Consider the following 12,438-nt stretch of genomic DNA (forward strand, 5'->3'; position numbering starts at 1 on the left):
GACCTAATAGTATTAAATAGTGTCTTTTAAACATGTATGATGTTTGATTGTAATGAATGGTTATAGTTCCTACACAAGCTCATAAAAACCTCAGTGAGGTGTGTGTGTGTGTGTGTGTGGGCACGACCCCACAAATCCCTTATGAGGGCTTCTCTAACTGTGAGGTTGCAAACTTTATTCTTTCTGTGAATGGAAAAGAGAAAATGCTGTATAGATGGCAGCCAGCCGGACAGAGATGGAAAGAGACAGGAGGAGGGGGTGAGGGGGGCTCATCCTTATCTGCTAATGCCATGAAATTCAAGACGGTGCCCCCCAGCTCGTACCCTGCACAAACACGCACGCGCAGAGCTCAGCGCACAGACACACATAGAAAAAAGCAAATGCACGAGAGAAGAACATACACATATCCTAATTTAGACAGGCATTTCCATTCAAGCACATACACACAGCATAGCAAGGGCACACACGGTTATTCTCGGGAGCTTATTGCTTTCCCCGCAAACCTTCACGAGTACTGGCTGGAGACAAAGGTAAGGACGATAAATCAAATCTAATATGGAAACTAACATACACTAGGCTTAATGTGGCTCTGTGGCCTTAGAGAGCACGCTGTCCAAGCAGAACTTTATGAATTTATGTTTAATGAGAGTGTGTCGTGATCAGTACAGACTCTAGAAATGGTAACACGTATTGGTTTGCTCTGTGCTCTGCTATAATTAAATGTCTCGCTGGTGATTCCACTGATGTTTCCCCCCATGCCTTCAAAGATTTTCATATTGTCGTCTATAAACTACCAGGGAGTTTGAGACAGAGAGGTTTTCTGACTTTGACATTAGTCTGATGTCAGACACATATCAACTTATTAAATCATAAGTTAAGTCACAGCCGGGATGATCTGGAGGTCTAAGCGCCAGGCAAACCGCCACATAAACTGATATAAAACATTTTTCTCTGGTCTTTGAAATTAAGAAACTAAAAATAAATCTTTTCCTCAGCCCAAACGCTTTTCAAAAATAGTTTCTACAGCTGTATCATTATATATTATAATATTTAAACATCCTCACAATCATAAAACTGTGAATTTGATTATTACAAACAGCAGCTCCTCGCGCGCTACACGCGAGGGGGCAGGGCTACACTCTTACGCAGTATTTTTTTTCTCGCTTATACTCTTTAGTTTATCCAATCAGAAAGCACCTGGTTGTGTAACCGTGGTTACCGGTACAGATGTATTATGGGATATGCACATGGCAGCGTCCAAGTGAGGGAATGCATGTCAACAGAAGGATTCTGCGCTGTATGTTCGGCGTGGTTTCGGGACCTGCAGATGAATTCAGGCGTTTTGGGAGGTTTCCGGGACTCCGTGTCGAGCATGTTTGTATTACTAACGTTTGAGTTTTGCTTTTTTAAAAGAAGACAAACGTTTCCCTTTCTGTGCAGTCTTGTACGTTTACTCATGATAGCACTTTGTGATTTGAGACCACGTATCACACACCAGCTACTCGTCGGTCCCGAGTTTGAACTGATGATTTTAAAAACTCTCAATTAGTAATTAGTGTCATAATGAAATTTCCTGAATAAAACAGTTGACTGAAGAGTTAAAAGAAACGATAACAGCTATTCCCTCTAAAGTTTGATACTCCAAGTAAAACTAATTTATGAAATTATTGTAAACCACAGTATGATGAGAAATGAGAAACAGTGCCAACTTATCAACATAAAGGTTTTTATTAAAGCTGGTATATTAGCAGTGCATTACTGACTACCCTAGTGGTTGCTACAGATTGTTTAATACAGCTGTCAGCTCAGTTATTTGTTTAAAAGATATCAATAATAAAAATAAAAGATATTCATGGATTAAGAAAAGAAGGGGCTGTTTATGTATAGTATTTACAGTTCTCTGTTGTGCCCTTGTGTTTAATATGTTGATTAGCTTTCCTGAAAACAGAGCATCAGTCTATCAGAAAAAGTTGAAGCTTTAACCTATTGTCTATGTAGTATCAATTCACTGCAACAGTTGCCTCTGTGAGCTGTATATTGCAAGATAATGACTCTACAATATTAGAAAGCGCCCAAAATCAGAGGCTCCCTTATACGCAGCACTTTGCGATGGCGGGAAGGAAGAATTCCATTTTAACAGGAAGTGACCTCTCGCTGAACCAGGCTCAGCCTTATGTTACGCTCAGTTGAAAGCTGAGGGGAAACAGAAGGCAAATAAAAGGAAAAGCAGAGTTTAGCTGTGATATAACCACGGCAGACCGGCAACAAGTTTCTGCTTTTCAGCATTAACTTTATTTACACAATCGGTCGCTGTTTACAAACACACGGCTGAAACTTTCCAGCTGCCAGCCGAACACTAACAACAAAACTGGAATCCAGGACCCAGCACACTTTTAGCCTGACGAGGCGTGACTACGGATGCCCTGCGGGTGCGTTTGCCTCCCCTGCAGCGGCACCGCCGACCACGCCCCGCCACATTAGTTTAACAGTGGTGGAAGTGTGTAGAGTTTACACTTTTTGCTGTTCTATGCACTTTATCCAAACTATATGGTGCTTTTCTCCCTTTGTGCAACTATATATGTTACTTCAGCATGCTTTCCAAATAGAGCTAGATATAACAAAGTGAAGGATCACCAATAGAAACTGTTGTCTCCTTCCATGGCAAAATATGAGAGCTAATCCTCTGTTCAGCTGATGGAAAGCATATTTGATTTGATTGGCACATCATCCTGGTGGAGTGGATGGATTCGAAAGATTGGATGCAGTTATCTCTACATTTTTAGATGGTAAAGCTGTGCCAAACTAGACCCTTACTGTCCCTATCTATTCTGTGTTCCCAGATTAAACTAACACAACCCTACTTGTCACAGCCACTGCTGTCATCATGCCTGGGGAGGATAAACCACCACAACAGGCCCGCCAGAGGAAAAAGACCAAGAAGTCCCGCTCCAAGGGGAAGAGTCCCACTGGGAGTCCTAGTGCCAGCTTGGCAAGCACTTTAGATGGGCAAGATGAGTTCATCTTCCCCCCAGTCGTGCAACCTCCTCCTAAAAAGTCTACGGAGGAGAGGAAGAAAGTGCCTGTTGCCAAAGTAGAGGAAGAGACATCCATAGCCATCTGTCTTCAGGTGGTTTTTCCCTACCTGCTAGCTGGAATGGGCATGGTGATGGCTGGCATGGTGCTGGACATTGTACAGGTAAGGTCCTTAGGGTAGCTTGGAGAGTGATATCACATATTGAGAGTGGAAAAGCATGAAGTATGTTAACATAATAGTGGATATTGGGGCCTACTAGCTGACAGGTAAACCTTCAGGCTGCTCATTTGAATCCCTCATCAGATGCTGGCATCACCGCTCTCCAAGATGATTTTTTCGGGGATGGTGTACAAAAACTATGATTAGATTTACCCCAGTGTAAATGTAGCAGCTATGTCAAAGGATACAATTATTAGACCCTCTTTAAACCCCCAGAATAAAACCTGACCATTTTTTTTCTTAGTGCCTAAAACACAGGTATAGTGGTGTCAAAAAGTGTTTGCCTCCTTCCTGATTTCCTAGTGTTCTGTATATTTGTCACACTTGAATGTTTCAGATCATCAAACACATTTTAATGTTAGACCACGATAACTCGAGTAAATACAAAATGCAGGTATTTTTAATGATGATTTCACTGATTAAGGGAGAAAAGTTACCCAAAACTACCTGGTCCTGTTAAAATGGCCCCTTTTGTTAAATCATAAATTAACTGTGATTAACCTCATTTTTTGGAAAGCTGAGTTCAGTTTCACTAAACACACTTGGGCTCGATTACTGGACGTTAGTGGTGCAACGGATCACGGTTGATCCGTAATCCGAACCGATCCCACTCCACGGTTCAGGACGCACGTGATCCGAAGATTTGAAAAAGAAGAAAAAAAAAAGCGATAGTTATGGTCAGCGCTAGCGGTCCAAGTGGAGGAGCAGAGGAGTTTGCGGTACTTAAGCAGCCCTTTGCTGCCCAATCTGACCGGGCTAAAGCTATTACAAAAGCTATTGGGGTGTTTAGCTGCAGACAGGAGGCCGTATTCCATTGTGCAAAACAAGGGGTTTAAACTATGATGAACGTGCTTGAGCCACGCTATGATATCCCGTTGCGCATCCATTTTAGTGGCAAAATCGTTCCAAGCATGTATGAGCAGGAAAAGATTAAAGTTATGGCTGAACTGTCCCAGGCATCTTCTGTTGCCCTAACTACTACAAATGGGTGTAGCGACGGAAAGCTACGTGACCGTGACTGCTCATCATATCACAGCGGAGTGCGATATAATGAGCAGTATGTATTATTGTAGGGTCTACCTTACAATATAAAGCACCTTGAGGCAACTGTTTTTGTGATTTGGCGCTTTATAAATAAAATTGAATTGAATTGAGTGGTAGATACAAACAGTACTGCCCTATATTGAACCATAAATTTTTTAAAATAATTGCGTGGAATGAGTCTTGAGTTGAATGTTTTTAACAGGCAAAAAATACTTCAATAAGTGAATAAGTAAATGTTAAATTTTTGTCTTTTTCTTTTTTTGCTGATCTGAAAATTGATCCGATCCGTGACTTAAAACCGTGATCCGATCCGAACCTTGAGATTTTTATCCGTTGCACCACTACTGGACGTCCTGTTGAATCAAAAAATGACTTAAATAGAAACCGTCTGACAAAGTGAAGCAGGTTAAAAGACCTTAAAAAGGAACACATCATAGCACATTTCTAAGGTTTTGGGACTCCAGTGAACCATGGCGAGAGCCATTATACATAAATGGTGAAAACATGGAACAGTGGTGAAGCTTCCCAGGAGTGACTGGCTGACCAAAATGAGAAAAGAGCACATCGCCGACTCATCCTGGGTGTTACAAAAGGATCCAGAAGAACATTAAAGAACTGCAGGCTTCACAGATCTAAGTTAACAGAGTATTAAACTTTTAAGTGTGACAAAATAGGAAATCGTGAAGGGGGAAAACATCAAAATTTGTCTCCCTTCATTTTACATATAAAGTACTTCAAAAGTAAGTGTTTATTGTACAGGGAAGTTATTTTCACGTTGTCTGACATGTAATGTACAACAGAATATTAAGGCGTCTCTTAGCAGACAGTAAATCTATGCACACAGTGGCAGGCTCTTTTCCGGTAAGGAAAGATCTCTGACAGATTTAAGAGCTAGGAGACCAGAGGCACAGCAAAATACGTCAGTAATGACCCAGATGGTTACTCTCTCACGTTAAACGTGTTAACGTAAGGAGAGAGAGCGTCACAATAATGAAAAACTGGACAGTACACAGAGACTTTATGGTATTGAATAAATAACAACATGAGCAACATAGTGACTCATCTGCACCGGTTAGAACAGGTTGTTCGTCTAAGTGTGTATTTTTGTTTGTTTTTGTTACAAGTGGTGGTACTGTGTGTATGCTTGTGTGTACTTGTTACCTTGAAGTAGTCTTCTGGCTCAGAGCAATAAAGCCATCTTCTTCTGACTTAAGTATCTCTGATCATGTTAACATGGTGTACACTGGGCCAGTAATGTCAGAAGTTATAAACTGACTGGACGGGCAAAATGGCCTTTTGAGTGAGTTGAATGCACCCCAGGGCATAGCTGCTGCTGTCCCTGGTGAATATGTTGATACTATTACATCTTCAGTAGCATGTAACAGTGTAGATCAATAGTTAAGAGATAGCAGCCGGTGTGTGGGCTAATATTATTACATGTTGTATGTGCATCAAACATAATGTCCTACCCAAATTTATGAGATCCACGTTGCACAATGTGATTTGCAGTGAACTTAGAAGACTACTATAACTTAATAGTACCCCTCTTTATAGTTACAGTGTATAAAATCTTTCTGTGCTAGATGTCAGTGTATTGCAGTTCTGTTTTCTTACCTCTCCGAATTCAAGTGCATAATCCTTGCTACATTGGCTCCTGTAGGACAAACATGTTTTAGTTAGCTAAGAGAGATCAAAACATTCCACTATGTTCAAAAACCTAACATCATGTTTTAGGGTACATTATATCATAACTGCCACGACTACACAACAGCTTATGCCTATAATCGAGATTTTTCCTTTCTGTGGAAGGCAATCAGACCTCTGTTTATCTCAGCTGTCAATGCTGGGTGAGAAGCATCCATGTGTAGCTGTAAAACTGTAAAAGGAGTTCAATACAGGCGAGTCAGTCAGTAAAGCTCACCTCTGACTGATGACAGCCATACTAAGGTGAGCTGTTGAAGATATCCTGATAGATAGTTTTAGTTTGTGCTAGTGAATCTAACGTGGATTTAACATTGTTGGACTCGTACAGTTAGGGAATAAACGTTCGTAGAATGTGAGAATGTAATCAAAATGTTTATCAGAGGAAAAGTGTGATTTTTATGACACTTGAATCTAACATTAGCTGGCATAATGTTACCTTAAAATCAGCTGTTGTTGTTCACCCGGCTCGTTGTCAATTCTCCAGAGACAGGAAAGTCGCATGTCTGATCTACTGGCAATATGTCACTGCAACAGTATTGGGAATAAATAAGCATGTTTATGCAAGTTTTCATGTCTTAGAGTGTGAGTTCTGTTTAGGAGATTAATCTTGAGGTGAGGAGGAAGAGGATGAAGATTTATTTAGTTGCAAGTGGTGTTATCTCTTTGATGAAGGGGGTCCATTCTCAGATGATAAAACAAGTTCTCTTCTAGTCCCCATTTGGCATACTACATACATGGCCTGTCTCTACCATTTATGTAAAACACCATTAGTTGGAAGAAAATGATGACTTCCAGAAACTGCAAACTCACCCCTATATATTATTAATAGATTCATTACATGTTTATGAGAATGCAGTTTATTTGAAAATGTAGTTACACACTGCTGTACATGTACATAGACTATAGGATACTTTTTTTTTTATATATTAAATGACCTCAAAAATTTGTGACTATACCTTTAACCTTCCCATCAGTTCTTAATTAAATGTCAGTAATATCCTTGGTCAAAATATCTCAAGAATATAACTGACTGATGGCTGTGTTTTCTACACAATGGTATAGAATCATACTGTAGGATACAGTATAGGAATATAAGGTGGGAATAGTGAGATAGTACATTTAATAATGAGTTTGAGCTAGTCGTGTCTGTCCTGTGCCAGGTGTCCCTGGCTTTTAGTCTGCAGCCATCTGAGCTGAGGGAAATCAGACACACTGCTGTCTGCTCTATGATGAGCTGGTCTCTCTCTTCCCCTCCGTCCTCCACTGATAAGCATACGTCCGTCCTCATATGGCTACTTCCCTTTACTCCATCTGTAGCTCATCAGTATTTCTTCCCACTCTGCAGTCTACAGTATCAGTTTCCCTCCTGCATCAGATGGAAGATTAGTCATGAGCTTGGCTGGGAGCTGTGTCTCAAAGCACAGCGGACGCACAAGGACGTGGAGAGTAGCCGATCTAAAATGTCGATAAAGACAGCAACACTACACTATCAGCAAAAACGATTGTTACTGTGGCCTGTGATGGTAGCTATTGTCTAAACAATCACATCCTGTTGGCCTGTCTTTCAATTACATCCAACATGCAATTTGTTGGGGTCTTGTTCACAACTGATGGGAGAGGGGAATGGGTGACTGACAGATGGATTGGTGCTGCGCCTGCAGTGATGTCTGTCGCTGTAAAGAGAGAACGAGGCGTAAAAGCGAAGCTCCCGATTGTCTGGCTGATCTACGTCCCCACTCTCACCTATGAGGGGACAAGCAGTGGAAATGAGCGTTCTCCAAAGGGTGGCTGGCCTCTCTCTTAGAGATGGGGTGAGGAGTTCGGCCGTCCGAGAGGAGCTCAGAGTAGAGCCGCTGCTCCTCCACATCGAAAGGAGCCAGTTGATGTGGTTCGGGCTTCTACAAGGATGCGTCCTATATGCCTCCTCGGTAAGGTGTTCTGGCCTGGTCCCACTGGGAGGAGGCCCTAGGGCCAAGACACATTGAAAAGATTATATCTCTTGGCTGGCGTAGGAATGCCTTGACGTTGCCCCAGATAACCTGGAGGAGGTGGTCAGGGAGAGGGAGGTCTACCGCCACGACCCGGCCCTGGATAAGCGGAAGAAGATGAATAGATGGATGGACAGACGGAGGCAGTGCCATTTGTGTCAGCTTCTCTTTGTTCTGTTGGTTGGCTTCCAAATTAGAGCTCTATAAAAGCTCGCTCCATAAAATGTGAAATTAGATCGTCCATACATTAGACTATTGCAAACATGCAATATTTGACTTCTTTAAATTACAGTTATGGTGGTTAAATGAGACTTAAATGTTAGTTGGACAGGCTCCCAGAAACTGTTATAGTTATAAATTCTTTGAATACTTGAAGCAAACAAATGGGCCAGTGATGCATCAATCGTGTTGATATCTAGCAGCATTTAGGCTAAGAGTTTACCATTAGCAGTCATTACAAGTCTTACCCAGTGTCCCCTGCTGTGTAAGTGCAAGTGTCTTTTATCTTCACTGAAACACTGAAACCCATCCCACTGCTGTTTTAGTTTTCACTGTAATTCAATCCAAATGTTCACATAAAGATATGCATAAAAAAAAAGAACATATCTTGATAGATTTGTAATGAATACACATTACAAAAGTAACTGAGTATCCTTAGCATTTGTGTTTAAACACTCATTTTTATTTTTCAAGATATTTAAAAATTAGATCATAAAAAAAATTCTGTATTTAATGCTAGTGTTTAAAATTCTAATTTTCACTGGGCCGTATTTTCTTTGATTTGGGGTTGTCTGAGTTTCTCATCAGCCAATCCATGACTATTTCTTATGAGACTTCAATGATGAGTGAATGAAGCAACTGAAGGGTCAGCATCTCTCAGGTCCTGTGCTGGATTCCTGTTTTATAAGGACTTGATTTTCACATGTTGTTCATGTGCTGTAAATAAAATTTAGGTTTGCTACTTCTTTTTGTCCTCCAACTGACCAGTTTCCTCAAATTTCTTAAGTACACACTGCACACCATGCTGAGAGATTTCAGCTAATAGAACTTTGGAAAACACCTTGCTGTAATAAAAATATTTTGTTATATCTATCAGACTGCATTATCTGTGGGATTTTTCACAGATTTGGCTAAAGAAATGAGAACAGTTGATGAGTTTCTGTAAAAGGCTGCTAGGAACAAAGTGACTAAAGATACAATTTAAAATTGGTTCAGTCTCTAGGTTGTCTTATGTGTAGATACAACGCTGGTTTATTCATTGGTAAGCAGTTCAATAATAACAAATAACAAAAAAGTGCCTTGAAAATGGTCCTCTGAAAAAGGGCTGGACCGAAAATAAATGAAACTGCAGCCAATGTCTGAAGGAAAACTTTGAAAGACCTTCACAAAGCCTGGAGAACTATTGCTTAAGACGACCTTAAAAAATAAGTGTTTGGCTCCTTGGAAGCAAAATATAAAGAAATGGGGCTCAAGACTTTTGCAAAGTAGTGTACATCCTGTAAGAAGAATTATAAGCTTTTTACATTGTTGCTGCTAATCAGTTGCCTTGCTTGTCAAATCAACCTCAGCAGTTTCCAGAAGAAACACATCAGTGTTATTACACAATGTCGAAGTGATCTGAGACTATAGCGACTGCAATTTATTTAATTCTATTTAGCCAATCCAAAACCTTATTTCTTGTATTCAAATGATGTAATCTTATTGTTAATGTGGCACTTTATAGATTTTACATGTAAAGATTTTTTTACATGTCATTAATTAATATTTTGTGTATGAAAACATTTTCTTTTCTTTTTTTGTGAACAGTATGCATTGAGAGGAATGATTTTTAGTTTAAGACCTGAAAGATGCCTGGAAATCAGTAGTTGTACAGTATGTTTGTTTGCTCTTAAATACGGTGTTCCAAAATGATTATAGCAGCTAGAACAGAGGTAAAAGTGGAAGGAAAAGATGGAGGGAAAGAATGAGTCACGATACAGAGATATGGAAACGACTGAAAGAGGGATGTGAAATGCAGCAAGACTGTTCGACGTAGAACGATGGATGCCATACGCGGGAGGGAGGGAGGGAGGATAAGAGGCAGACACGCAGCAAAAAATAGCTTAGAGGGAGAGTGCGTGGCAGAAAGCCGGTCGTTTCTCTCGTGAGTTTGCACAGGGCAGACAGCCCTGCCTCTTTCTGTGCTACGTCACAGCAGAGCTGAGTGAGCAGGACTACCCTGATGCTGAAAGGAGGAGAGGAACACTTTAGTCTGCTCAAGTGGTACTGTGTGCTGCATCTCATCTGTGAATCTCCTATTGACATCACAGAGCTCACCTCGCCAAATAAGAGATTAGGCTCGTATATCAAAGATATAAAGTCTTCCTCCTGCTTCTAAACTCTCAAGACCTTTTGGACTGTTCTTCATCTTTTTGCTCCTGTCACTCATTCAGCTGTCACTCCGAGCTCTGGGTTCACAAGATACAGGTGTGCCTTTTACACTGGAGGTCAAGTAGATTTAAAGCTCGATCTTATCAACTGAGGACTCCAACAAACAAGAAACTCAACCAGAGGATTTATTTGATTCTAGAGTTGTTCAGGACAACTGGAGGACCACTGAATAGCTCAGCATTAATTTACTGGCATAAACCAGTCTTATTTTTAATGTTAGTTTTTGCAGGTTGCCGGGTAAACTTAAGACTTTGACTGCAGATGTGGATCATCTGTGCTTGTGGAACATTTTGACTGATGAATCAGAAATCGTGTTAATGATTGTTTTTCCCCAGAGGTGCCGGCAAATGGATACCTCATCACTGCTGACTCACCATTGGTCCAAAGATGCCATGCTCCAGCTCCCTCAAGTTGGAGTTAAAGCTTTTAAACGTGATTCTGCCTGGGAAAACATCATTGATTGGAAGGAATGAAAACATGACGAATGTCTCGCTTGCTTGAATAGATATCGGATCTCCAGTTTGGTTCAAAGGGATGCTGAATGTTTATCTTGTGTACTGCCAAGAATGATGCAAGAAGTAGCTGTCATCTTTGGGTCATCCCTTGAGAGCAGAACATATATATGCTCCCAAATGCTGCCTCTCATTTCTTCAGGAAGAGCCTTAGGAACTGCTTGAAGCATTTCCCCTGTTTTAAACCAAGGACAAACTCATTGATTATTTTCATCTTTGGTATTTCACTTCCTTACTTTATTTTGACCCCTCAGACCTTTTTTATTTTTAATCAGAGTTTTTTTTTTTTCCTTTGGAATGAAGTTACACTTACCATGGGATAACTAAACATTAAACTAAGTGCTTTGATTAATCCCCTGTGCAACATGGTTGTGACTCGTCTGGAGTTGGAGCTACGCTACCAAGGCAAGAAGTTACGTGGCGTGACCTGGAAGCTGACTCGATCAGAACATGGTTTCCTACCAGAGAGCTCTTGGCTCATTGGGGCGCAGGTTATCGTACCATACCTCATATCAGGACTTGGAATGGTCTCCGCGGGTATCGTTATGGACCTTATACAAGTAATTATCCAAGAATAATGTGAATAGATGTGTAGAGTTGGGTACCATCGGAAGTATTTTGATTATCGTGTCATGATTGTTGCTCAAGGGCACCACCTTCACGTCATAATTCCCTCTTTCTATAAAGAGGTGATCTTTCGTAGGTTAACATGAAAGTGGTGTTGTATTGGAGTAGGTGGAATAACTTTTGAATATCAAAGAGATCAAAGAATATTTGAGCAAGCTCCCTACTTCACTAATTTTGATTCCCAGTGCTGAAAAACAAGCAGTGAAATTTGAGACCCAGTCCTGTTAATGGATGTTTGGGAGAAATGGACTGACCTCACTTATAGATTCTGATTGTGGGATGTTGTGGAAAGGTGAGTGGGTATTTGCATACCGAGTACAGACACATATTGACAGCTGTTGCTATGAAGAATAGATAAACGGTCTAGTCGGAGAAAAAGACCTTTTTGTTTTCCTGCCCCTCAGATATTCACAAGCTTGAATTAGTTCAGACTAATGCTGGCCTTAGTTAAATATAAGATATTTGTCTCAGCTACCTTTTTTGTGACTTGACCTGCTTTCTGAACTCAGTCCGTGTTGTTGAGAGCCTTAAAAGAAAAACCCTGAACTGGTTAAACAAGAAATGCGTGTGTTGTGATTGCACATGTGTGCACAGCTCTGCCGGTTCACCGTTGACAGTGCTTTTTTCTGATTAACAGATGGAGTCTTGTGTTACATCCACCTTTCTGAGCTTTCTAAATCAGATTTAGACCAGAGAGAGAGACGAGAGCCTTGGGATTGCATTGAACAGTTAATTCAATAAGTGGTTTGGAGATGAGAGAGAGAAAAAGAAGGCCAGAGAGGGAGATGACTTTGTATATACACTGCATCACCCTTGAAATTGTCACCAAGTTCTTTACTTAAAAAGGTAAAAACAAAAGTAAAGGGCTTATGTCATCCAG

General features: G+C 40.7%; 1 protein-coding gene across 6 annotated transcripts in view; it reads left to right on the forward strand.

Annotated features, from left to right (window-relative positions):
* The first annotated feature begins 415 nt into the window (after window positions 1–415).
* LOC102289969 (solute carrier family 41 member 3) overlaps window positions 416–12,438 on the forward strand; it is a 39,310-nt gene continuing 27,287 nt past the window's right edge. Inside the window, exons 1-2 of one of the 6 annotated variants that reach the window (XM_005944065.3) lie at window positions 416–530; window positions 2,841–3,196. In XM_005944065.3, coding sequence (XP_005944127.1) covers window positions 2,885–3,196 — 312 coding nt within the window. In that variant the 5' untranslated portion in view covers window positions 416–530; window positions 2,841–2,884. The other 5 variants (XM_005944067.2, XM_005944064.2, XM_005944063.2 and 2 more) reach the window with 5 other exon arrangements.

This window comes from Haplochromis burtoni, unplaced genomic scaffold (genome assembly GCF_018398535.1).
Source record: "Haplochromis burtoni strain Fernald_Lab_line unplaced genomic scaffold, NCSU_Asbu1 Contig_390, whole genome shotgun sequence".
Lineage (NCBI taxonomy): Eukaryota > Metazoa > Chordata > Actinopteri > Cichliformes > Cichlidae > Haplochromis > Haplochromis burtoni.